The sequence below is a fragment of the Hypanus sabinus genome, chromosome 17, assembly GCF_030144855.1.
Source record: "Hypanus sabinus isolate sHypSab1 chromosome 17, sHypSab1.hap1, whole genome shotgun sequence".
Lineage (NCBI taxonomy): Eukaryota > Metazoa > Chordata > Chondrichthyes > Myliobatiformes > Dasyatidae > Hypanus > Hypanus sabinus.
Genome location: NC_082722.1, coordinates 65,658,827 through 65,686,805, shown reverse-complemented (window position 1 = coordinate 65,686,805; position 27,979 = coordinate 65,658,827). Strand labels below are relative to the sequence as shown.

The following is a 27,979-nucleotide window of genomic DNA, read 5'->3' as shown; positions in this document are numbered from 1 at the left end:
ATGCAATATTAAATAATAAAGGACTTAAGCGACAACCTTGTCTGGTACCATGAGATAATTGAAAAAAAGAGGATCTGTAATTATTTGTAAGAACAGAAGCAACAGGTTTATAATATATTAGTTTGATCCATGATATAAAATTAGGACTAAAATTAAAATATCTCAAAGCGTTAAATAAGTATGTCCATTCAACTCTATCAAAAGCTTTTTCAGCATCTAATGAAATAACACATTCTGGGATTATGGGTGATGAAGTATAAATTATATTAATCAATTTTCTAACATTAAAAAAGGAATACCGATTCCTAATAAAACCAGTTTGGTCTTCTGAAATAATCTGTGATAGTACCTTTTCTAACCTAATAGCTAAAATTTTTGTAAGAATCTTAGAGTCTACATTTAATAGTGATATAGGGCGATAAGATGCACATAAAGTAGGATCCTTATCTTTTTTAAGAATTAGAGAGATAGTAGCTTCATAAAAAGATTGAGGTAATCTCTTCTTAGCAAATGCATCATTAAAGATTTCACATAACCAAGGGGAAAGCAAAGAAGAAAAAGTTTTAAAAAATTCTATAATATAACCATCAGGACCAGGAGCTTTCCCTGAATTCATTGATGAGATAGCCTCTCCTATTTCGGCCATAGAAATAGGAGCATTGAACAAGCTACGATCTTCATCTGTCAGTTTGGGAATATTCAAATTGTTAAAAAAATTATCCATCATGGACAGATTGCCATCAAATTCTGATTGATATAAAGATTTATAAAAATCTTGAAAAGTGTTATTGATTTCTTTATGATCAGTAATTAGATTACCATCTTGTTTACGAGTTTTAATAATTTGTTGCTTAGTCGAAATAGCTTTTAATTGGTTAGCTAACAATTTACCAGTTCGATCACTATGGATATAAAATTGAGCCCTGGTCCTAATTGATTCTCAATTGAAGAAGATAATAATAAGCTATGCTCCATTTGAAGCTCAACTCTCTTCTTATAAAGTTCTTTGGTAGGAGTCACGGAATAAATCTTATCAATTTCTTTAATTTTATCCACTAATAAAGCAATATCTAAATATCTTTGTTTTCTTTTACCAACGGAATATGAGATAATTTGTCCACGGATAAAAGCCTTAAAAGAGTCCCTAAGTATTCCTCTGTCAATCTCTTCAGTATAGTTTGTTGAGAAAAACAAGTTAATTTGCTGTTTTATGAAGGTGATAAATTCTGGATCTTGAAGCAAAGTAGCGTTAAGTCTCCAAGTTCTAGTATTATCGGAAGAGTCAGAAATCTTGATAGATAACTTCAAAGGTGCATGATCCGAAATAGTAATAGAATCATATTTACAATCAGTAACATCCGTTAATAAACGATGATCAATAAGGAAATAATCAATTCTAGAATAACTGTGATATACATGTGAAAAAAATGAAAATTCTTTATCTTTAGGGTTCAAAAACCGCCATATTTCAGTAATTCCCGAATCAACCATAAAAGAATTAATAAGTAAGGCTGATCTATTTGGAAGAATTCGAATAGGTTTAGATCTATCCATCAAAGGATTCAGACAACAATTGAAATCTCCACCCATTATCAACATATTTAGATAAGGAAGGGAAGTAAATAAACGTTTAAAAAATTCAGGGCAGTCAAAGTTTGGAGCATAAATATTAACTAGAACCACTTTTCGATTAAAAAGTGATCCAGTTATCAACAAAAATCTGCCCTGTGGATCAGAAATAATTTCATGATGTGTAAATGAAATTGAGGGGTCTATAAAAATAGACACACCCCTAATTTTGGCGGTACAATTCGAGTGAAATTGTTGACCCTTCCAGAATCTAAAAAAACATTGATTATCCTCCCTCCTAATATGGGTCTCCTGTGCAAAAATAATATTAGCATTTAGTCTATGGAATACTTTAAATATTTTTTTACGTTTAATCGGATGATTTAAACCATTAGTATTCCAAGAGATAAAGTTAATAGATTTATCCATCATGCCAACATTAGTTGTATATATCATAAAAGGTTAAAAAGACACATAACCCATAATTCAGGAAGAAGGAAAAATGATTCAGGAGCAACCGGAGAACATATTAATATATGTTCAACAATATTAATAATTTAAAGTCGGCCCATAAACTAAAGGCAAAAAAATAAAAAGCAAAAGCGTGAAAAAAGATCCCTACCCCCTCCCCCAACCCCACGAGAAAAAGCCAAGCGGCAGGCGCACGAACTAATACTAATATTACCCCCATTTTCAAGATGGCAACTCCATGAAAAGAAAAAAAAGAGAAACTATATAACACCCAGATATAAATACAGGGTTGTAAAAAGAAAGAATATATATCAATCAAAATGAAAAAATAATATAAAAAAGCAAAAAATCATTAATAAAAAAAAGGATAACCATTGAAGTTTAAAATAGTGTAATATGCCTTTAAAAAAAGATTCCATATTCAAATATAATAAAATGATGTTTCAAAAACAGAGACTTATGGGAAGAAGAAATGACATTTTGAAAGGACCATATTACAGAATATAAATGTAAATTCACCAATCTTTTTTTTAAAAAAAAGGTGATCAAAATAAGATTAAAAAAGGATTCAATAACCACTACAATATATATTAAAAAAAAGGGTCCAGAAATTCAAAACATTCGTCCCATTCTCAAATACAGGCAAATAAACGCTTACAGAAAGCAAAGTCTTATGGGAAAAAGAAACGACATCTTAAAAAATAAATCATTATTACAAAGTCTTAACATGTATATCTAATCCAGAGGAAAAAAAACTTAATTAAGAAAAAAAACATTATAGTAAAATTAAAAGAGCATCTGTAAATCATGATAATAAAAAAAAACCAGGTCTACAGACCAAAGTAAAAAGCTATACCGCAGCTTCATAAGTTAAAGCCTAAAAACGGAATGGCATCTTCTCTCCAAAAATTCTTCAACATAACACATAGTTCAAATTGTACTAGAAGACCGATATTCTTCAACGAATTTCTTCGCTTCTTCCGGAGTATTAAAGAAGCGCTGACTGTCATCACTCAACGTAATTCTGAGATTCGCTGGGTATCTTAAAGCTTGTTTAAGTCCAATCAAATGAGTCTCTGCCATCACCGGTTTAAAAGCGATTCTTGCCCTCATCACCTCGAATGAATAATCTTCAACAATACGAAAGTTGTTGCTTCTGTGAGAAATCATACCTTTCTGACGAGCTAATCAAATTAAAAGCTCTTTCTCCCGAGGATAATGGAGACGGACAATCACAGCTCGTGGCTTGTCTCTCGCAGCCGAAAATCTCGAAACTCTGTGGGCACGATCAATAGTAGGTTTAGCCCGCAAAGCGTCCTCGCCAAAAATTTCCCACAATAAGTTAGAGAAATATTCAGTTCAGTCACCAGACTCAACATTTTCGGCAAATCCAATAATACGCAAGTTCTGTCTGCGAGATCGGTTTTCAAGATCGGTGATTTTAAACTTAGTCTGCTCCACTATTTTAGCGGTCGACCGTACCTTCTCCTCCAAAGTTTCGATTGTACATATTTTTTCACAAATTATCTTGTCAAGAGCCGCAAACTTTTCTTCATGCCGTTCAATATCTGCTGCCTGCGATTGAAGCTTAGTATCAAATGATCTAACGGCTTCTTCAAGCTCAGACATTTTCACAGTGTTTATTTTCCAGACTTGCAAGTTTAGTATCCAGAAGGCTGGAGATTGCATCGAGAGATATAGGGTCTTTAGACGATTTCTTAGGTACAGACATTTTAAGTTTGAAAAAATTAAATCAAGTATTATTTTAAAAAAGAAATAAATTGTAAATATCAACCCATGTAGTTAAGTACGAAAAGATTTGATTAAAGGGTGATTATAGCTTAAAAAATGAAGAGCGCCTAAAAGGCAGATGTCTACGTCGCCATCTTGAAACTCCACCCCGGCATTAAATGTCTAACTGAACTAAACTAAACTAAACCTTTCTGCCTGCAAGGAAGGGAGTTTTCCTTCCATATCTTGTCTGAATCCAGGCTGTTCTCTGTGGTTGACTCTTATTTCTCTTCTCTGCTGTTCTATTCAGCCACAAGCTGCTGTGTGCTTGGCATGAGCGGGTTAGGCTGAAAGGCCTGTTTCCATCCTGTATAACTGTATGACTCTGTCAGCAGCTTTGACACGTAGATTGCAATAGATCAAAATGGCTGCACTCTGCATCTCTCTCAGGGGAGGGGCACCTGGAATCAAACAATAGATGCTGATGTATTGCTCTGTGTGCAATATAAAAAGATTATTTTTGCTCCAATAATATTTCCTTGGGGAAAGAATAAAGAATTTCTTAACTCTGGCAAATGGAACACTCTGAGAGCTGCTGTCAGACCCAGGAGAGTAATGAATTGAAGGTCGTTCTTGTCTCCTCCAATAATGCCCCTCAGGAGGACTAAACTAAGATTAAAGATTCACACACAAAGCTGTTTGCCTGAGGTTGGTAGTAAGTGTCCGCATGATGACAGTGTTATATAACAGGTCTTAGATATCTCATTCTCCTTCATGTCAAGATCTGACTAAATGTCTCCCCTGTCCTTCTATTTTGTCCAGTGCGTCTTGATCCGGGTTTACTGCTTGTAAAACTGATTGACGCTACAATGTATAATAACACACATAAGCCTCTTCAGTCCTGGTTCAGTACTACAACACAAAACTTTATTCTGCATTGTTGCTGTTTTACCTTATTCTACTTCAGTGCACAGTAGAACATAGAACATTACTACATAGTACAGTCTGTTTGGCCTACACTGTTGTGCCGATCTTACAGCCTATTCTAAGATCAATTTTAATCCTTCTCTCCTATGTAGTCCTCCATTTCCTATCACTGTGTAATGATTTACTCTGTATAAACAATGTGCAAGACCAGCTTTTCACTGCACCTTGGTATATGCGACAATAATATATCAATAAATCAACCCAAAGCATCTACCATCACTTTTCCTCCAGAGTTCCCCAGTGGTCTGACTTTTCTCCAGCCTCCTCAGTCTGTTAAAGTATAGCGGTATTACTGGCTTCATAGCAACACTTTTATTTGCCCCCTGGCTCTTCTAATATGAAGGTAAGCTTGCCAAAAATGTCAAAGAGGATACCTAAAGTTTTTCAGAATTGGAATCAGGTTTATTATCACCAGCATGTGTTGTGAAATTTGTTAATTTAGCAGCAGCAGTTCAATGCAATACATAATCTAGAAAGAATAAAAATAAATAAGTAAATCAATTACTGTAAATATATATATGTATGAAAAAGCTAGATTAAAAATAGTGCAAAACAGAAATAATAAAAATTTTAACAAGTGAGGTAGTGTTCATGGGTTCAATGTCCATTTAGGAATCGGATGGTAGAGGGGAAGAAGTTGTTCCTGAATCGCTGAGTATGTGCCTTCAGGCTTCTGTACCTCCTACCTGATGGTAACAGTGAGAAAAGGGCAAGGGTCCTTGATGATGAATGCCACTTCCTAAGGCACTGCTCCTTGAAGATGTCTTGGATATTATGGAGGCCAGTGCCCATGATGGAGCTGACTAACTCTACAACTTTATGTAGTTTCTTTCAATCCTGTGCCGTAGCCCCCACCCTCCCCATACCAGACAGTGATACAGCCTGTCAGAATGCTCTCCATGGTACATCCTGAGAAGTTTTTGAGTGTTCTAACTGGCAAACCAAATCTTTTCAAATTCCTAATGGAATTTTTTCCTTCTTTATGTTGGGACCAGGTTAGAGATCTTGATATCCGGAAACTTGATTTTGGTCACCCTCTACGTTCCCTCGTCTTGCCCATCCTGAAGTCCACAGTCAGCTGTTTCATCTTACTGACATTGAGTTCAGATATATAAAGAGTAAAAGAGAGATTAGAGTGGATATCGGACCACAAGAAAATGATGCTGGAGAGGTAGTAATGGGGGACAAAGAAATGGCAGATGAATTTAGTAAGGTATTTTGTGTCATTATTCACCGTGGGAGATACTAGCAGTATGCCGGAAGTACAAGAGTGTCAGGGGGCGGAAGTGTGTGCAGTTGTGATTACTAAGGAGAAGGTGCTTAGGAAGCTGAAAGATCTGAAGGTAGTTAAGTCACCTGGACCAGATGTTGTACATCCCAGGGTTCTGAAAGAGGTGGATGAAGAGATTGTGGAGGCATTAGTAATGATCTTTCAAGAATCACTAGATTCTGAAATGGTTCCACAGGACTGGAAAATTCTTTAAAAAGAGGGAGGCAGAAGACAGGAACTTTTGGGCCAGTTAGCCTGACTTCAATGGTTGGGAAGATGTTTGAGTCCATTAAGGATGAGGTCTCAGGGTTGATGGAAGTGCATTATAAAGTAGGCCAAAGTCAGCATGGTTTCCTTAAGGGGAAATCTTGCCCGACAAATCTATTGGAATTCTTTGAGGAAATAACTGGCAAGATAGACAAAGAAGAGTCAGAGGATATTGTTGCTCTGGATGTTCAGAAGGCATTTGACAAGGTGTCATATACTTTGATAGAAGATATAAAAATGTAGACTATTTTCTAAATTTAGAAAATTTAAAAATCAGAGATGCAAAGGGACTTGGGAGTCCTTGTACAGGATTCCCTAAGGGTTAACTTGCAGGTTGAGTTGGGCTGGTGGTAAGAAAGTCAAATGCAATGTTAACGTTCATTCCACAGGACTGGAATGTAAGAGCAAGGATGTGATACTGAGGCTTTATAAGGCATTGGTCAACCACATGGAGTATTGTGAGCAGTTTTGGGCCCCTTATTGAAGAAAAGATAGGCTAGCATTGAAGAGGGTCCAGAGGAGATTCACAAGAATAATTCTGGAAATGAAATGGTTATCATATGGGGAGCTTTTGATGATGGTGGGCGTTGATTAGCCTGTACTGGCTGTAGTTGAGAAGAATGAGGAGGGATCTTATTGAAACCTATTGAATATTAAAAGGCCTAGACAGAGTGGAAGTGGAAAGGATGTTTCTTATAGTCTAGGATCAGAGGGCACAGCCTTAGAATAGAGGGACACACATTTATAACAGATATGAGAAGGTATTTCTTTAGTCAGAGAATGGTGAATCTGGGGAATTCTTTGCCACGGATGGCTGTGGAGACCAAGTCATTGAGTATATTTAAAGCAGAGGTTGATAGGTTCTTGGTTAGTAACGGTGTCAAAAGTTATGGGAGAAGGCAGGAAAATGGGGTTAAGATAGTACTTTTGTACCTTCTCCCCGTGACCATATGGGTTTTCTCCGGTTTGCTCCCATGGTCAGTAGGTTAATTGGCCATTGTAAATGGTGGGGTTAAGCTAGGGATTGCTGTGCAGCACGGCTCGAAGAGCAGGAAAGCCTTACTCTGAGATAGTGGTATCTTGGTAAATAAAATAAATCAGCCACAATGGAATGACGGAGCAGACTCGATGGGCTGAATGACCATCCTAAGCCTATTGTCTTAATGTCTAATGATTACTGTGGTGACACGGCTAAACACCTTCGTCCAACAGCCACTGTTCAAGTTGAGCTGCAGCAGTGACAGTGGATAGGCTGGAGGTCACAGATGTACGAGGTGCTGGTGAGGCCATACTTGGAATGATGGCAACAGTGAGAAGAGAGCATGGTCTGGATGGTGGGAGTCCTTGATGTCAGATGCTGCTTTCCTGTGACAGCGCTCCTTTGAAATATGCTCAGAGGTGAGAAGGGCTAAACCTATGATCGACTAGGCTGTATCCACTACTTTTTTTGTTGGCTCTTCCATTCAAGAGCATTGGTGATTCCATACCAGGCCATGATGCAACCAGTCAGTATTCTCTCCACCACAGATCTATAGAAGTTTGTCAAGATGACATGCTGAGTCTTTGCAAACTTCTGAGATAGTAGAAGCACTGCTATGCTTTCTTTGTAATGACACTTAAGTGCTGGACTCAGGACAGATCCTCTGAAGTTATAAAACCAAGGAATTTAAAGTTCCTGACCCTCTTTATTTCTGATAGCCCAATGATGACTGGCTCATGGACCTCCAGTTTCACCCTCCTCTAATCAACTCCTTGGTCTTGCTGACATTGAGTGAGAGGTTATTGTTGTGGCACCACTCAGCCAGATTTTTAATCTCCCTCTATATTCATCAACACCTTTGATTCAACCAATAGGAATGTCATTAGCAAACTTAAATATGGCATTAGAGCTGCACTGAGCCTCACAGTCATACATATAAAGGGGGTAGAGCAGGGGGCTAAGCACACAGCCTTGTAGTGCACCCATGCTGATGGTGATTGTGGATGAAATGCTGTTGCCAACCCGAACTGATTGGGGTCTGCAAGTGAGGACATTGAAAATCCAGTTGCACAAGGAGATATGGTGCCCAAGTCTTGAAGTTTATTGATTAGCTTTGAGGGGATAACAGTGTCAAAAGCATATCAGTGCACCTTCACTATTTTACATTATGTTGTCTCTTTTACTGAGGCAGTGAGAAGTGTAGAAAGAATCCAAGGGGAGGAGGCTAGTTTACGTGGCCGCAACTCTCTGCAGTTTCATGCAGTCACCAGCAATGCAAGCCAGGGTGCAACCAGATAGAACGCTTTCAAACATGCTTCAATAAAAATCAGTGAGGATCAAATGGGCCATGCCAAATTTCTTTAACCTTCTGAGGAAGTAGAGAGGTGGGTGAAATTTCTTGGCTGCGGTGTCTTTCTTGGACCAGGACAAGCTATTGATGATGTTCACTCCTAGAAACTTGGAGCTTCAAGCCTCTCAACTTCAATGTGAACAGGAATGTGTACAGTGCCTCCTTCCCAAAGTTAGCTCTTTTATTTCACTGACCTTGTGGGAAAGGTGGTTAGCACGACATCATGTCACTAGACTCTCTACCTCCATCCTGTTCTATGATTTACAATTATTTGAAAGTTGGCCCAATTTGGTGGTGGCAACTGCAAACTTGTAGATGGAGTGGGAGCAGAATCTGGCCATACATTTTCAGGATACAGGGAATAGGGCTGACGATACAGCCTTGTGAGCTGTCAGCACTGGGAATCATTGTGGCAGAAGTGCTGCACCTGTCCTTACTGATTGTGGTGTTTTGGTAAGGAAGTGAAGGGCTGGAGCTGGAGATGTTGAGTCCCAGATCTAGAGTTTGGTCATGAGTTTGCTTGGAACTGTAGTTACTGAAGTTGGAACTGTCGCCAATAAAGAATAATTTCCTGTCCGGATGCTCCAGAGATGAGCGTAGGGCCAGAGAGATGGCGTCTGCCATGGACCTGTTCCAGTGGTAGGAAAATTGTAGTGGATCAGGGTCGTCCCGAAGGTTTCTGTGGATTCAGGTACATTGAGGTAGGTGATGACATTACAGTCACCTTCTGTTCTAAATGTGCATGGAATCCGTTAAGATGAACATGAAGGGATGTGTGAACTGTGGGCAAGTGGGAAGATAAGATTCGAAGAATACATCAGCTTTATTTGTCACATTTACATAAAAACACTGGAACGTACAGTGAAAGGCTTAGCTTTGAGTCAATAACCAGCAGAGTCCACGGATGTGCTTGAGAGCAGCTGATTAGTGTCGCCATGCTTCTGGCACTAGCATAACATGCCCATGACTTACTATCCCCAACCTGTATGTCTTTGGAATGTGGGAGAAAACCGGAGCACCTGGAGGAAACCCATGCAGTTATAAGGAGAACATGCAAACTCCTTACAGGCTCCTTACAGAATTGAACCAGTGATCACTGGCACTGTGAAGCTGTTGTAGTGACGTGCCACCCTCTAGCTTGGGTAGGCATCTTAAGCAGCAGGGACTGGTTGGGCAGAAGGGTCTGTCTCCATTTGACTTTCAAACTCCAGGCTGCTTAAGCAGTGTAGAATCAGAATTGAGTGCAATCCATTGCCCAGTCAAGGTCTATGCACATTTCCATCTGGAGGAGGCTGTGTTTATACACCATTTGTGAATTGGAGCACACTGAATTTCCCCTTCCTGACTTGAGGTGTGACAGAAATGCAGCATCACCTTCTGACACAGCAGACTGTGACTTTCCCAGTATCCTCCTTTGAGCAGAGGACACTTACATATAAATAATTGGCTTAAAGGCTTTCCAAATTACTTGCAGCTGTGCACAACATGAATAATAGAATAATTTCCATTCAGCCCACGAATATTGGTGTCTATACATGCAGCCATATTTCACTCCTTCTATGTAATTTTCATGTTATAAATAAATCAAACTGCTTTTGTTTGACTATAATGCCCTGACAGGGTTCCATTTGATTTAAAGTATACAACTATGTACTGTAATTATCTATGAAGAAAATTTCAAAATATAAGGAACTCAGACTGATTTTACTAATTGCAATAATGTAAACTGAATGAAGCTTTGAACTACTCGAGTGCCTGGATTAACGTAGATGGAACACTGGGCTTCCTAGATATAGGCATGAATTAATGTACAAGGACATTTGAAAACCTTCTCAAAATCAGTAGAGTCATAGAACAATATAGCATGGATACAAGGCCTTCGGTCCAATGAGTCCATGTCCGCCATGTTTTCCGGTGCTCCCAGTGACGCCAATCTCTTACTATCTTTGCTTTCAGTTAGTCCTGACGAAGGGTCTCGGCCTGAAACATCGACAGCGCTTCTCCCTATAGATGCTGGCTGACCTGCTGCGTTCCACCAGCATTTTATGTGTGCCGCCTCTGCACTGTTGAGACCCATTGCAAATTGGGGGCTCTTTGTTGAGTAACTCTGTCCACCATGAAAGGCAGGATCTCTCAGTGGCTTATTCATTATGTGCTGTGTCATATGACGTAGGTGACCATAATTGTTTTTGGTAATTTTTTCTACAGAAGCAGTTTGCGATTGCCTTCTTCTGGGCAGTGTCTTTACAAGACATTATTAAAACTCTTCAGAGATTGTCTGCCTGATGTCAGTGATCCCATAACCAGGCTTGTGATATGCACCAGCTCCTCGTATGACCATCCACCACCTGCTCCCGTGGCTTCATGAGACTCTGGTCAGGGGGCTAAGCAGGTGCTGCACCTTGCCCAAGGGTGACCTGCAGGCTAGTGGAGGGAAGGAGCGCCTTACACCTCCTCAAGTAGAGATGCATCTCCACCCCACCACCCTTCTCAGTGGCTACCCATTTCAGTTTGACTTCCCATTCCCATTCTGACATGTCTGACTATGACCTCCTCTACTGCCATGATGAGGATGGAGGAGTAACTCCTTAGAGTCTGTTTGGATAGCATCCAACCTGATGGCATGAACATTGATTTCTCCAACTTAGGATAATTTCTCCCCCTCCCTCCTTCACTCTTTCCACTCGCCATTCTGATTACCCTCTCAACCCCTTCTCTTGTCCTCACCTGCCCATCACCTCCTTCAGGTTCCCCTCCTCCTCCCTTTTCTCCCATTGTTCACTGTCCTGCTGGTGGCGTAGTGGCATCAGCACCGGACTTCAGAGCGAAGGCTTCTGAGTTCGAATCCAGCCGGCTCCCTTGCACACTTTCCATCTGTGCTGGGTTGAGCGTCAAGCTAGCAACTCAACCTCATGAAAATAAGAAAGCCTGCTAAAAGAAATGCCGTCACGATGGCATCCCAATGACTCCACTCAGAGTTAAGGGCTTTCCTCTTCCTCCTCCTCCTTTTTTTCTCTTTCTCTCTCTCTCTCTCTCTTCCCCCCTCCCTTCCCAGCACTGATGAAGGATCTCAGCCTGACTCTTTATTCTCCTCCATAGATGCTGCCTGACTTGCTAAGATTTTCCGGCATTTTGTGCACATTGATCAAAATTTCCATCATCTTCAGAACCTCTTGTGTCTATGTGGTCCACCTAGTTAGTCCTAATTTCCTGCATTTGGCCCAAGGAGGAGTGAGAGTTATTTCATAGTGTCATGGGAATGGAATCAGTCCTTTCAACCCATAGCATGAAGTACCCACTTCGAACCGTATTCTTCGCTAATACCTCTGTTCTCCCCACATTCTTCCACACTTAAGGCAACTTAGAGTGGCTAGTTGGCCGACCTATCAGAATCAGGTTTATTATCACCAGCATGTGTCGTGAAATTTGTTAACTTAGCAGCAGCGGTTCAATGCGATACATAATACAGAAGAAGAAATAATAATCATAATAATAATAAATAAGTAAATCAATTACAGTATACATTATTGAATAGATTAAAAATCATCCAGAAAGCAGATATAATATATATTTAAAAAGTGAGGTAGTGTTCATGGGTTCAATAACCATTTAGGAATTGGATGGCAGAGGGGAAGAAGCTGTTGCTGAATCGCTGAGTGTGTGCCTTCAGGCTTCTGTATCTCCTACCTGATGATAACAGTGAGAAAAGGGCATGCCCTGGGTGCTGGAAGTCTTTAATAATGGATGCTGCCTTTCCTTGAGACGCTGCTCCTTGAAGATGTCTGTATACTTTGTAGGCTAGTACCCAAGATGGAGCCAACTAAATTTACATGCCTCTGCAGCTTCTTTTGGTTCTGTGCATTAGCCTCTCCCCCGCCCCCCCCCCCCCCCCAGTACCAGACAGTGATGCAGCCTGTCAGAATGCTTTCCATGGAACATGTATAGAAGTTTTTGAGTGTATTTGTTGTCATACCAAATCTCTTCAAACTCCTAATGAAGTTTAGATGTTGTCTTGCTTTCTGTATAGCTGCATTAATATGTTAGGACCAGGTTAGGTCCTCAGAGATCTTGACGTCCAGAAGCTTGAAACTGCTCACTCTCTCTACTTCTGATCCCTCTAAGAGAATTGGTATGTGTTCTTCTGTTTTACCCTTCCTGAAGTCCACAATCAGCTCTTTTGTCTTACAGACGTTGAATGCAAGGTTGCTGCTGTGACACCACTCCACTAGTTGGCATATCTCACTCCTGTACACCCTCTTGTCTCCATCTGAGATTCTACCAACAATGGTTGTATTGTCAGCAAATTTATAGATGATGTTTGAACTATGCCTAGCCACACAGTCATGTGTATAGAGAATGTAGAGCAGTGGGCTAAGCACACACCCCTGAGGTACGCCAGTGTTGATAGTCAGCAAGGAGGAGCTATTATCACCAATCCGCACACATTGTGGTCTTCTGGTTAGGAAGTCAAGGATCCATTTGTAGAAGGAGGTACAGAGGCCCAGGTTCCGTAACTTCTCAATCAGGATTGTGGGAATGATTGTACTAAATCCTGAGTTATAGTCGATGAACGGCATCCTGATATAGGTGTTTGTGTTGTCCAGCTGGTCTAAGGCCGTGTGAAGAGCCATTGAGATTGCATCTGCCATTGACCTATTGTGGCGATAGGCAAATTGCAATGGGTCCAGGTCCTTGCTGAGGACTAGTCATTCTAGGTGCCTAGTGTTCAGTCTAGTCATGATCAACCTCTCAAAGCATTTCATCACTGTAGATGTGAGTGCTACCAGGCGGTAGTCATTAAGGCAGCACATACTATTCTTCTTAGGCACTGGTGTAATCTGCACATCCCTGGGACATGGTCAGAAACCAGAGCACTAGGAGAAAATCCACATGGTCACTGGGAAAATATGTAAACTCCACCAGGATTGAACCCAGGTTTCCTGCCTCCAAGGCATCTGCTAAACTAACTGCACCCTGCAGTACCCCCATTGAGATTACTGAATTGTCATTCACTGAAGTAAGATTTAGAACTAAGAATATCACATGGTTTAATTCCTCCTCTGAAGAATTGATTCAATTGATTGATTTTTTTTGTTCAGAGAAGTAATTTCTGTAGGAGCAGTGGGTTCCCCTGAATTTCCTTCCCTCTGCTGCTTATGGAGATCCAAACAGAATCTACTCCATGCTTAATTGTGCAAATAAATATCGTCTGAAAGATGTGGTTACTATTGTTCTAGTGTGGGCAGAAGTTCCTGGAAGGAGATGAGGATGAGATTATTATTATTTTTTATTAATTCAGCGAGCTGTTGTGATTTGGAATGCTTTGCTGGAATGAGTGTTGAAGGGGGAATTCAGTAACTTCTTAAAAAAAACTGGGAAAGGGCTGGTGAGTGGGATTTATTGAATTCCATTTACAAACCGCTGTCATTGTGAACTGTGTTGTTCTATGATTGTACAGCCCAGTATATAAGAGATAGAAGCAAGCATGGTGCTATTAATCCTTCTCCATTGCTCAATGTCTCTGACTAATTCTGTACCTTGTTATCTTTCCTGTCTGGTCACTTCAATTCCTGAAGTTTCTAAAAATGTATTAGACCTTAACACAATGAGACATAGGAGCAGAATTAAGCCATTCAGCCCTTCAAATCTGCTCCATCATTCCATCATGGTTGACTCTTTACCCCTATCAACCCCATTCTGGTGCCTTCTCTTTGATGCCCTCATTGATCAAGAATTTATCAAACTCCACTTTAAATACACTAAATGACTTGGCCTCCACAGCTGTCTGGATTCACTGCCCTCTGGCTAAAGAAATTCCTCCTTATCTTTGTTCTGAAACAGATTTTCCCAACCTGGGGTCCACTGACTTCCTGCTTAATGGTATTGGTCCAAGGTCTAAAAGAGATTGGGAACCCCTGTTCTAAAGGGATTTCCTTCTACTCTGAGGCTCTCTGGTCCTAGACTCCTCCACTATTGGAAACATGTAGAGTCATGAGTGAGGAACTAGCCAAAGTTGATTGGAAAGGGACACTTGCAGGGATGATGGCAGAACAGAATTGGCTGGAGTTTCTATTCAGGAGGTGCAGGATAGATATATCAGGAAGAAGTACTCTAAAGGGAGGATGAGGCAACTATGGGTGACGAGGGAATTCAAAGACAGCATAAAGGCAAAAGAGAGGACATATAATATACCAAAAAGAACTGGGAAATAAGAGGATTGGGAAGTCTTTTTAAACCAACAGAAGACAACTAAAAAACTATAAGGAGAGAAGAGATGAAATAGGAAGGTAAGCTAGCCAATGATATAAAAGAGGATTGATTGGTCAGACCACTTGGAGTATTGTGAGCAGTTTTAAGACAAAGATGAAGAAGTAGGCCACTAAGCCAATTGAGTTTGCTGCATCATTCAATCATGCTGATTTATTATCCCTCTCAACCCATGATGGGGGGAGGGGTTCTCATTGAAACCTTTCGAATATTGAAAGACCTAGACAGAGTGTATGTGGAGAGGGTTTTTTCTATTGTGAGTAAATCTCGGACCAGAGCAATTGACCTCAGAATAGAGGGACTTTCCATTTAGAATAGAGATTTGAAGGAATTTCTTTAGCCAGAGGGTGGTGAGTCTGTGGAATTTATTACCATAGATGGCTGTTGAGACAGTGTCATTGAGTATATTTAAAGTGGAGGTTGATAGTTTATCGGTTAATCATGGCATCACAGGTTATGGGAAGAAGGCAAGAGAATGAGTTTGAGAGGAACAGTAAATCAGCCATGATGGGGTGGCCTAATTCATATTGTCTCAAACATCCTCTCCATGTGCACTCAATATTCATTAGATTTCATGTGATTTCTCGCCCCCCCCCCATTCTTCTAAACTCCAATGAGCACAGCCCAGTCAAATACCCAAAGGCATCAAACACTCCTCATACATTAACTCTTTCACACCTGGAATCATTCTTCTGAACCTCCTGTTGATCTGTCCAATGCTAGCATATCTTTTCTTAGATAGTTGGTTGGTTGGCATCCGTCTGTCCCAGAGGACAATGGGGAATCATCATCATTGTCATCACAAGCCTGTGGCAGAAGGTATGGAGATCCCTAGATGCTTAGTCGACAAGATCCTCTCTCAGCCTCACCAGGGTAGTCCAAAGGAAAGCTAATGAAGCAATATGTTTGGCACCAGCTGGCGGAAGGATGTTCAATGATGTCCTGCTGCCTTAGGGGCTCCACTCTGGATTTGCTGTATCTGTGTTTACTCCCGTAGACTTAATCTCTCCCGAGGCTGCCCACAAGGTGGGGGCGGGGGGGGGGGATGCAATTTACCCATAGCTGGAGATTTACTCAGCTTTTTTTAAGATAAGGAGCCCAAAACTGCTCACAATAATTCGTGTGGTCTGACCGATGCCTTACAAAGCTGCAGCGTCACTTCCTCGTTCTTGTATTCTAGTCCTCTTGAACTGATTGCAAACATTGCCTTTACCTTTCTTATCTCAACCTGCAAATGATCCTTTAGGGAGGTCGACAGGTTCTTGATTAGTCAGGGTGTCAAAGGTTAAGGGGAGAAGGCAGGAGAATAGTGTTGAGAGGAGTAATATATCAGCCATGATGGAATGGTGGAGCAGACAGTGGGCCGAATGGCCTGATTTTGCTCCTGTGTCTTAATGGTCTTAACGATGACCGCAAATTTAGTAAATTTAATGAACTTCTAAAACAAAGAACTGCAAATATTGGAATGAACAGATCAGGCTAGATTTGTGAAAGGAAAATTAGAGAGACCATTCCACGTAAATAATAAAAACTCAAGTTCAAGTTTATTGTCATCTGACTGTACATGTATACAAACAAATGAAACAATGTTCTTCCCGACCACGGTGTGCCAAACAACATATATCACACGCTGCACATAAACCAAAATATTATACTATAAATAAATTAATAAAATATAATTCAGAATGCAGCTCACTGTCCTAGTGATGAGATCTTGGTGCTGACAGGGTATTAGTCTCACAGAAGCTTTAACCCAGTTTGGCAGTCCTAGTCCTGATGTTTCTGTACCTCCTTCCTAACGGTAGTGGGTCAAAGAGATTGTGGGATTGGTGGTAGGGATTTTCAACAAAGCCTTGGGCCCTTTGTTTTCAATACTCCGGGGGTATGTTGCAAAAAGGGGGGGATGGAGACCCTTTTGATCCTCTTAGTGGTTCTTACTGTCCTCTGTAGGGTCTTGCAATCTGATGTCTTGCACACACTGTAGCAATGTAAAGAAGTCTGTATCCGTCTTCCACATTTACTTTAAATGACTGAATTAACCAGTGGTTTGGTTGAATGCCTGAGAGTAAACAGTCTATGTACAATAGAGACAAAAGAGACTGCAGATGTGCGATAGGGAACAAGAGGAAAACTGCTGAAGGAGCTCACCTGCCTCAATGGAGAGAAATAGACAGCTGAGATTATCTGTCAAGACCCTTCATCTGAATTGGTCTATTATACAAAGTACAAAATCAATTTCCTTCCTGGACAGTGTTTTTAAAGAATGGGAGTCACAGAAACTACCTCAATTTCTCCCGTTAAAAGCAGGGCAGTTTTTCCGGAAATAAATGTAGTGTATCAAAGGTAGTTATAATTTAATATCCGGTCATTTCTACTCTGAGTGTCTTATAGAATTATCTTTAAATGAAGCTTCTTAAAAATTTCAGGTTGTTGGCTTGAAGAACATTGCCAGAAGAGATCTGAATTTGAATCTACACCCTGGTCCGGATGTTGATCTGGCACCCTGGAGCCCAATTCTCCGATACGGGATATCAATGTCAATGTGGCTAATAGTCGGCTTAGCTCAGGTATGGAAACTGATCTCATTGTGCTGCCAAATGGATGACACTTTTGTTGGATTAGTAAGTAAATCTTCAGATGTATTTAACCAATGGTTAATATTAGTTAGGAATTCCCATTCAAAGTCAATACGTAGAGGTGTAAAGCTAGCTAGAAATTTAGAAATATAGCAGGGGAAATATTTTCTTTCTGAAGGAAGAACAGAAAAAAACATTTCTTTAACACCTTTCTTGACTTCAGGAGGTCTAATGTGCTTGAATGGTTCATTTTGTAATGTCAGAAGCCAGAGCCAAATTGGAGTATACACGAGTACATGTATGTCCTTGAGTACTGAAGAACTTACTTACAGCAGCATCACAGGTACATCGCAGCATTCACAAAAAATGTAAATAAAGCATGCAGAACCAAGAGAAATCAGTTTAGGTATAAAGTGGTCATAGTGTTGCTATAATGTAAAGAACAGGAATTCAAAATCAGAAATAGGTTGAATATCACTGACACGACGTGAAATTGTGTTAACTTTATGGCAGCAGTTCTGTGTAATATATGATAAATATAAAAAACTGAATTACAGTGATTTTATATATATATATATCTATATATATGTGCAAGTGTACACACACACACGCACCCACGCACCCCTAGTCAAAATTTCTGTTATTGTGAATAGCTAAGTGAGTAAAAGATGACCTGATTTCCAAAAGGCATAAAGTTAAAGATAACACATTTCTTTAATATTTTAAGCAAGATTACTTTTTTAATCTCCATTTTTTACAGTTTCAAAATAACAAAAAAAGGAAAAGAGCCTGAAGCAAAAGTTTGGGCACCCTGCATGGTCAGTACTTAGTAACACCCCCTTTGGCAAGTATCACAGCTTGTAAATGCTTTCTGTAGCCAGCTAAGAGTCTTTCAATTCTTGTTTGGGGGATTTTCGCCCATTCTTCCTTGCAAATGGCTTCTAGTTCTGTGAGATTCTTGGGCCATCTTGCATGCACTGCCCTTTTGAGGTCTATCCACAGATTTTCATTGATGTTTAGGTTGGGACTGTGAGGGCCTTGGCAAAACCTTCAGCTTGCTCCTCTTGAGGTAGTCCATTGTGGATTTTGAGGTGTGTTTAGGATCATTATCCTGTTGTAGAAGCCATCCTCTTTTCACCTTCAGCTTTTTTTACAGACAGTGTGATGTTTGCTTCCAGAATTTGCTGGTATTTAATTAAATTAATTCTTCCCTCTACCAGTGAAATGTTCCCCATGCAACTGGCAGAAACACAAGCCCAAAGCATGATCAATCTACCCCCATGCTTAACAGTTGGAGAGGTGTTCTTTTCATGAAATTCTGCTCCCTCTTTTCTCCAAACATACCTTTGCTCATTGCAGCCAAAAAGTTCTATTTTAACTTCATCAGTCCACAGGACTTGTTTCCAAAATGCAACAGGCTTGTTTAGATGTTCCTTTGCAAACTTCTGATGCTGAATTTTGTGGTGAGGACGTATGAAAGGTTTTCTTCTGATGACTCTTCCATGAAGGTCATATTTGTGCAGGTGTTGCTGCACAGTAGAACAGTGCATCACCACTCCAGAGTCTGTTAAATCTTCTTGAAGGTCTTTTGCAGTCAAACAGGGGTTTTGATTTGCCGTTCTAGTAATCCTACGAGCAGTTCCTTTGGAAAGTTTTCAGTCCTCAACTTGACCTCCATCGTTCCTGTTAACTGCCATTTCTTAATTACATTACTAACTGAGGAAATGGCTACCTGAAAACGCTTTGCTATCTTATAGCCTTCTCCTGCTTTGTGAGCATCATTTATTTTAATTTTCAGAGTACTAGGCAGCTGCTTAGAGGAGCCCATGGCTGCTGATTGTTGGGACAAGGTTTGAGGAGTCAGGGTATTTATAAAGCTTTGAAATTTGCATCAGCTGGCCTTTTCTAACGATGACTGTGAACAAGCCATAGCCCTAAGAAGCTAATTAAGGTCTGAGACCTTGGTAAAAGTTATCTGAGAGCTCAAATCTCTTGGGGTGCCCAAACTTTTGCATGGTGCTTCTTTCCTTATTTTCACTCTAAAATTGTACGAAACAAAAATAATACACTAATCTTGCTTAAAATGTTGAAAAGAATGTTGAAAAACAAATAAAATGTAGTGAGGTAGTGTTCATGGGTTCAATGTCCATTCAGAAATCAGATGGCGGAGGAGAAGAAGCCATTCCTGAGTTGCTGAGTGTGTGCCTTCAGGCTCCTGTACCTCCTTCCCAAATGCACTGAGATACAGTGAAATGTCCTGCATACTGTTCATACAGATCAGATATTAGTGCTTAATAAATCGATCATGTATTATGCCTCTTTCTTGACTTACAAAAGAACCTTGGATCAAAAACAACAGAATCCAACAAAGGTAAGATGGTAACAATGCAGAACAAAGTTTAACAGCTACGGAGAAGGTGCAGTGAAGGTAAACAATAAGTTGCAAGGTCTTAATAAAATAGAGGGTGAGGTCCAGAGTCCAATTTATCATACTAGGGAATTATTATATAGTCTCATAACAGTGGGATAGAACAAGTACACGCATCTCAGGCTTCCATCCAGGTACAGGTATCGATTATAACCGATGTTTAGATGACAAGCTCCGCCATCTTCATCAGGGATGATGCCCAGGCGTATCTAGTCCGGTGGTATTTATACCCCTGTAGTCCATTCCTCCTGATTGATTAGTCCTCATCCAATCAGGTTTCCACTCTCCCACCTTGTTTATGTTCAAATTCCAGTTCTTACTTAGAGCGAGACCTTTGTCTTTGTTAAAATTCATTTTTTCTATAGTTTTATTTCAAAACTGGGGTAGTAGGGTAGAATCTGAATTAGAATGAGGTTTATTATCACTGGCATGTGACATGAAATTTGTTACAAAAACCAAATTGTTCAGATAATTTGTTCAAGTGATGTTGTTTGGGGTTTGAATATTAGTTAAAACATCATGGAGAGTCTCCTGCTCTTAAAATATCAATGTGGACACTCTAGTGTGTAGCTGAAAGGAAAATGTAGTTTTAATGTAATATGTCATTAGAAATAGGCATCTCTACCAGAACAATTCTCCCTCAGACAATCTGAATGGGTTTCTGTGTGGGATTTGAATGCTGAGCCCAGGTGAGAGTGGAACCAAGTGAGCCACCTGGAACAGTCTCCTGTATTCTGTAGTTACTTCAGTAACCCAATGTGCAGTGTTCATTGTAACCCGATTTCACACAGAATACCTGATTTAACACAGGGTGTTGAACACTTCTTTCATGTCTGCTCCATTGTGCCATTGCCTAGATTTTCTTGCTTAGTGGTTTCCATTTCAAGTACATGATTCCCAAAAGGCTAACATCAAGATCCAAGATTATTTAATATCATTTCCAGTGCACAAGTGTAAAGGAGAACAAAATAATTGTTACTATGGATCTGATGCAGCTCAAAAATATCATAATAATAATAAAATACAAAAAATATAAATACATAAGATAGCTTATTTACATAGATTGGTTGTATGTCCTTAAAGTGACACAAAGTACAGGACTGCATGCAGAACACTTAGAAATAGCAAGTTATTAGAAAAGCAAACAGAATATTAATGTTTATTGTTTGGGGTAAAAGAATATAAAAGTATACTTTAGTTAGATAGGGCATTGGTGAGATCACATTGGGAGAACCGTGTCCAAAACTGGTCTTCTTACTTTAGGAAGGATAGTAATTTACCAGGAATAGATAGGTTTAAGTTTATTAGACCAATATTTGGAACACACAAAATGCCGGAGGAACTCAGCAAGTTGGGCAGCATCCATGAAGGAGACCAAACAGGTAATGCTTCAGGCTAAGATTCATCATCAGAACTATTAAGAGTCTCTGCCCAAAATGTTAGCTATGTATTCCTCTCCATAGGTGCTGCCTGATCTGCTGAGTTCCTCTAGCATTTTGTCAGTGCTATTCAAGATCTTCAGTATCTGCAGAATCTCTTGTTCTGTTGTGTTTAATGCTTGGAATCGTTGGCTTATCTTGTAAGGAAAGATGGGATAAGGTAGGTTTGTATCTGCTGGATTTTAGAGGAATGAGTAGGGACTCAATTGGAACATGTAAGATCCTGTGTGGTATGTTGAGGATAAGTGGATGTTGAGAAGATGTTTCCTTTTGAGTTTAAAATTTAAAGGAACTGCTTAAATATGAGTGGCTGCCCATTTTCAACAGAAGGATCAAAATCTGTTCTCTCAGGAAGTTTTGAGCCTTAAGAACTCTTCTTCAGAGAAGTGGCAGGACCAGCTTATTTGAATATTTTAAGACTGAGGAAAATTGATTCTTGAGCGAAGGAATATCATCGATAGACCAAAGTGCAGAGCTGGTTATTATGTATTTATATTTATTCTGTTTTTTATTTGTGCTTTTTTGGGGCTACATCAGATCTGGGGTAATAATTATTTCATTCTGCTTTACACTTGTGTGCTGGAAATGACATTAAGCAATCTTGAATCTTGGACTTTGAATAATTGATCAGCCAAGATCTTATTAAATGGTGGAACAAGTTTGAGGGATCAAGTGACCTTCTCCTGTTGCCGATCCATGAATGACACTGTGTGCAGATGGTTCCATAGCTATCTACTTATGTCATCCCCAGTGTGAGGCATTGCATATCCTTTTGTGTAATGGAGATGTGTTCATGGGACTAGTCAGGAGAAGGCATCAGAGAGGAACTCATAGTAACCTTCTTATAATTGCTTCCCCTCGCCCAGTGGAAAAGGGCTGGTTAGTTTTGATTTTTCAGTGGGAATGCTGCATGTATTCAGATCTGGGTAAACTTCATTCAGTGGTAACTGAAGATGTTCTGACTTCTTACAGGCAGTCTTCTTCATTGGGATCTATGAACGATTTGTTGAAGACAAGATAAGGCAATTCGTAGACTTGTGCTCCTTAAGCAATGTGAGTAACTTGTGTGTACTGCTTCTCTGGCTGCCCTGGATGCAAACCAGGTTCCAGCTTATTTTCATTTAACCATGCACACCTATACAGATAAACAAAACATCGTTCCTCTGGGGCCAAAGTGCAAAACACAGTACGTATAGTCAGATACAGCACATATAATTATGATGGACACAATACAGATGGAGTTAATGCAAGCAGGTTTTTTCCACTGAGATTGGGTGGGACTAATACTAGATGTCAGGGGTTAAGGGTGAAAGGTGAAAATTTTAAGGGGAACATGAGGGGAAACTTCTTCAATCAGAGGGTCCTGAGAGTGTGAAAACAGCTGCCAGTGCAAGTGGTGCATGTGAACTTGATTTCAACATTTAAGAGAAGTTTGGATAGGTACGTGGATGGTAGGGGTATGGAGGGCTATAGCCCCAGTGCAGGTCAATGGGAGTAGGCAGTTTAAATGGTTTGGCATGGACTTGATAGGTTGAAGGCCTGTTTCTGTGCTGTACTTTTCTATGACTCGATGATTCTAAGTCTCCCGCTCGCTATGAAAATGGGGGACATCTCCCTCTCTATTATTAGGGAGAGAGAGACAACCTGTGGTTTGTCGAATGCCGGATGAAATGCAATAGTCTGTGGGGTAACTGCAAGGTCTGTGTCTTTGCTATCGCTTAGCTCATGCTTGTGCTTGGTAGTGGGTGCGCTTTTTTTTGCTGGGGGGGGATTGTTGCCTTGCTACCATTTATGCACAGGAGGGGGAGCTGGGGGGGGCTTTGGGGTTCTCATGTTTAACTGACGTTCATGCTTTGGGGCACTTCTGTTTTCGTGGATGTTTGCGAAGAGAAAGCATTTCAGGATGTATATTGTATACATTTCTCTGACATTAAATTGGACCTTTGAAAGCCTGCCTCAGTATAGGAGGCCTGCAGTCAGTGTGGGTAATGAGTGCACCAAAGTAAAGAAAAATCGCACCATTGTGCAGTGTGCATGTGCACCATTGAAAAGCATTGTACATGCCTAAAGCCACCTGTACAAGGGACTCACAGGGGACCCAAAATGAAGATACACAGGCTTTGGATCATGTAGCCATAGCAATGTGAGAATAGATGTTCCAATAGCCAGCCATCTTCTTTTCCTGTCGAAATTTCCTTAACTCACTGCAATAGTCCTCACAAAAGCTGGTGACCCTTTTTTCCCCCAAGTTTCACTGTAAAATAGAGATAATAGAAATAACAGCACCTTCTTTTTTTGCCTGTCGACAAAATATTTATTATTCTTTTACATTGCTCACAGGTATCGGTTTTGGTCTTGCTGCATAAGTGTTACGGTTTCTACATCCATGGACGATCAGTGCATGGTCAAGCTGACATTAATATGGAGACAATGTATCTCAACCTTAAGAAAGAAGAGGTAATCAGCTGATTCATTTTATCAGGTTTGGGCTAGTTTTATCTTGAAAGCAAATATAATTTGCACCCACCCAAGAACCAATAAAATTGGAAGAGGATTATGTCATGTGACCTTTCATTCAGTAATACTTTAACTTCTCCTTTGACTGAAGTCCATTTTCCCATGAACTAACCTTATCCCCTGATTGATTTAGTTCAGTAATCTACGAATCCCACATTTGAATATTTGTGGTAACTGAACAGTAACTGTGCGATCACTTGTTGCGTATGATGTTCTCCTAAGAGGTTATTTCCTTAATGGAAAATGCCTGCTCTTGACTTTGTTTAAAGTAGAGAGGCTGCAGCGCAAGGAGCCACCACGTGGTCTTTGACAGATCAAGGTCAGGGTCCAGTGGTATGACATGCAGGACAATTGGAGACCTTTCATTGCTACGGCCCTCCTCCACCTTCACTGCTGTTGTCATATAACCATATAACAATCACAGCATGGAAACAGGCCATCTTGGCCCTCCTAGTCCGTGCCGAACTCTTAATCTCACCTAGTCCCACCTACCCGCACTCAGCCCATAACCCTCCACTCCTTTCCTGTCCATATACCTATCCAATTTTACCTTAAATGACACAACTGAACTGGCCTCCACTACTTCTACAGGAAGCTCATTCCACACAGCTATCACTCTCTGAGTAAAGAAATACCCCCTCGTGTTTCCCTTAAACTTCTGCCCCCTAACTCTCAAATCATGTCCTCTCGTTTGAATCTCCCCTACTCTCAATGGAAACAGCCTGTTCATGTCAACTCTACCTATCCCTCTCAAAATTTTAAATACCTCGATCAAATCCCCCCTCAACCTTCTACGCTCCAATGAATAGAGACCTAACTTTTTCAACCTTTCTCTGTAACTTAAGTGCTGAAACCCAGGTAACATCCTAGTAAATCGTCTCTGCACTCTCTCTAATTTATTGATATCTTTCTTATAATTCGGTGACCAGAACTGTACACAATATTCCAAATTTGGCCTTACCAATGCCTTGTACAATTTTAACATTACATCCCAACTTCTGTACTCAATGCTCTGATTTATAAAGGCCAGCTTTCCAAAACCCTTCTTCACCACCCTTTCTACATGAGACTCCACCTTCAGGGAACTATGCACTGTTATTCCTGGATCTCTCTGTTCCACTGCATTCCTCAATGCCCTACCATTTACCCTGTATGTTCTATTTGGATTATTCCTGCCAAAATGTAGCACCTCACACTTCTCAGCATTAAACTCCATCTGCCAACGTTCAGCCCATTCTTCTAACCGGCATAAATCTCCCTGCAAGCTTTGAAAACCCACCTCATTATCCACAACACCTCCTACCTTAGTATCATCGGCATACTTACTAATCCAATTTACCACCCCATCATGTGTCATCGTCTTCCGCCAGCTCCAGCGTTGGATCGCTCTTTGTCTGGAACCTCTCCCATGGGCGACCCTACCAGGAGTTAAGCTCCAGGTGGCATTGCTCTTGGGATCTCAGGATCTCACAAGCCTCTCCACCCAGACATAGTGGAGGCAGACAACTGAACAGCAGCAGAGTGGCTCAGCTAGTAGAGCTGCTGCGTCACAGTGCAGAGACTCAGGCCAAAGCCTGACCTGTGTAGACTGCTTGTGTTTTTTTTCCCAGGTACTCTGGTTTCCAGCCATACCCCAGGGGCATGTGGGCCAGAAGTTTATTTGGTTATAGAAAATTACTTTGAGCGTGTAAATTCATGGTAGAGGGTCGGGAGAATGAGATTAATGTAGGATTAGAGAAATGGCATATGTGCCATGGATTCCATGCCTGGTTCAGTGCTGCATCTCTCTACGATTCTGTGATCAACTTCCCACTGTGTCAGAATTCCTGATGCACGATACTTGTGAGGAAAGAAATTTCTCCTCATTTTGGTCTGTCCTGTAACTATAATATGCAGGTATTTCCTTGGCAAATGGGGCAGATCTCTTAACCTGGAGGTGGTTAAGTGAAGATACAAGAGATTCTGTAGATGCTGGGAATCCTGAGCATGCACACAAGTTGTCTGAGTTCCTCCCACACCTGGTGGCAGTTGGGTTCAGGAGTGTTCAGCAAATAGGATGGAGGAAAATGAACACCTTGACTCACTTGTGTATGAACAATTTTTTTTGTACTCAAGGGTCAAAATTTGGACTAGCTTTTTCTAGATATTTGCTCTTTTCAGCCGAAGTTTTCTCCATTTGCTGTATAAAGGGTAACTGGATGTCCCAGGGTCTGAAATAGGAAGATCTACACTAATCAGAGATGCCAGTGAACACAAACAAGGAGTAAAAGTGATGGAAACAATGAGGTGGTGAGGGAAGGGACAACAGCAGATGGAAATCAGGATGATAACGGCTCTGAATTAGCTTACTGACATTCTTTAATCTTTCCCTTTTTCTAACAGGATAATCTTTGTGCAATGAGAGGCCTTGAGCCCAACATGGAGATCCAGACTTTTGAAGTCCTAATCTCTAGCAAGGTCAGACAACAATATGACAGGATACTGTCACCATTGAATGAGGTACTTGTTTTCTTCTATTGACTTGTTATCATTTTATTGCAAAGATTGCTTCATTTTTTAAAAATGAACTATTAGCCTCCAGTCTTGCTGAGGAAGTTGTTGATATTTTGGGGAGACTTTTTAGTTCAGTTTGTAGTCAGCCTCCATTTGTTTAGCTGTTTACGCTGTAGGTGCTAGAATTCTACCCCTACCCTCATTTCTTCCATGTTCCCCTCTTCTTCTCCATTTGGATGCACCAACAAACCTTCCCTATTATCCAAGCCTCTAAAATCTCCTCCTTGTTCATGCCGAATACACCTTCTTTGAAGCAAAGTGGCACACAGAAAATGCTGGAGGAACTCAGCAGGTCAGGCAGTATCCACAGAGAGGAATACAGCTGCAGACTGAGACGTTTCATCAGGACTGTTTATGGATGCTGCCTGACATGCTGAGTTCCTTCAGCGTTTTGTGTGTGTTGCTCTGGATTTCCAGCATCTGGGATTTCTCTTGTACTTATGATTTGAAGCAGAGTGATGACTTTGGGAGCCGGAGACACAACAAAAGCAGGATTTATGACAGCTTCTTGCAGTCTTCGCAGTTGACACGGGTGTGCTAACAAAACCGTTAGTCTAGGTCATGACAGCAGGATAAATTTTCACAGCTCAAGGTGTTAAAGGAACTTTGGAGGAGAACTGAGGGATTGAAAAGCATCTTAGAAATGGGGGAAGAATGTTCAGTTATGCAAAGATAAACAAGGTTTTGGATGCTATTATAGTTGAACTTTGAATTCTGACTAACCATGTGGTGTCTAGGTAATCACAGGTTTAGTTTAGAGTGTATGGTTTTGGCAGAAAATCAATGGTTCAAGTTCAAGTTTAATGTCTTTCAACCATACATATGTATTCAGTAAAACAAAACATCATTCCTTTGGGACCAGGATGCAACATTTCTGTACCCTCAGATTCAGCTGACCTGCTGAGTTTTTCCAGCATTTTTTCGTTTATCTAAATTCCATTTTCTTCTTATGCTTAATTTCCATGCAGTAAACAAATTATTCCCAGTCATACACGGTGATCGTTGTGTTAAAGCTTTCTACTCTGCCTTCGGAATTCATTCCACTCTGGAGCCAACATAGAGCACCCACATTCCTCCTCCCAACTACCTCCCACTTATGTACATACAATATATCTATGTACATAGGCTAATCTTATGTATACACGACCACACACAACTGTTACCTACACGTTGTGTTTTATAGGATTGATTTTTTACATATTTATTGGGTTTGTATAGTACTTTTCTGCTGCATTAGATGCTAAGTAACAATCATTCTGTTCTCATTTACATTCGTGCACTGAAGAATGACAAACTACGTTGAATCTTCAGTTGTGACATTCTGCAGGTGTGATTATTGCTTACTGCCCATTACACCACTTGCAGTTAGGGCAGCAATGAAGGTCCTCCATCCCTGTCTGTCCTTGGCCACTCAGGTATAGAAGGATCTTTCATTGCTGTTCCCATAACAGTTTTGTTTTTCCAGTGAGGCTTGCTAGCCCTGAGCTGAACCCCCAAATCTAGAGGGCCGGTGGACCATTCTTAGTCTGGCCTCTACCCTTTCACCTGTTTGATGTGGATGACCCTACTAAGAG

At 40.5% G+C, this 27,979-nt stretch overlaps 1 protein-coding gene across 2 annotated transcripts in view; it reads left to right on the top strand.

Moving 5' to 3' along the window:
• The window catches only part of LOC132407011 (meckelin-like), a 150,755-nt gene that overhangs the window by 102,137 nt on the left and 20,639 nt on the right, over positions 1-27,979 (top strand). For both annotated transcript variants that reach the window (XM_059993234.1, XM_059993235.1), the window contains 4 exons: positions 17,319-17,459; positions 22,308-22,388; positions 23,676-23,792; positions 26,235-26,351. In XM_059993234.1, coding sequence (XP_059849217.1) covers positions 17,319-17,459; positions 22,308-22,388; positions 23,676-23,792; positions 26,235-26,351 — 456 coding nt within the window. The remainder of the gene's footprint in view (positions 1-17,318; positions 17,460-22,307; positions 22,389-23,675; positions 23,793-26,234; positions 26,352-27,979) is intronic.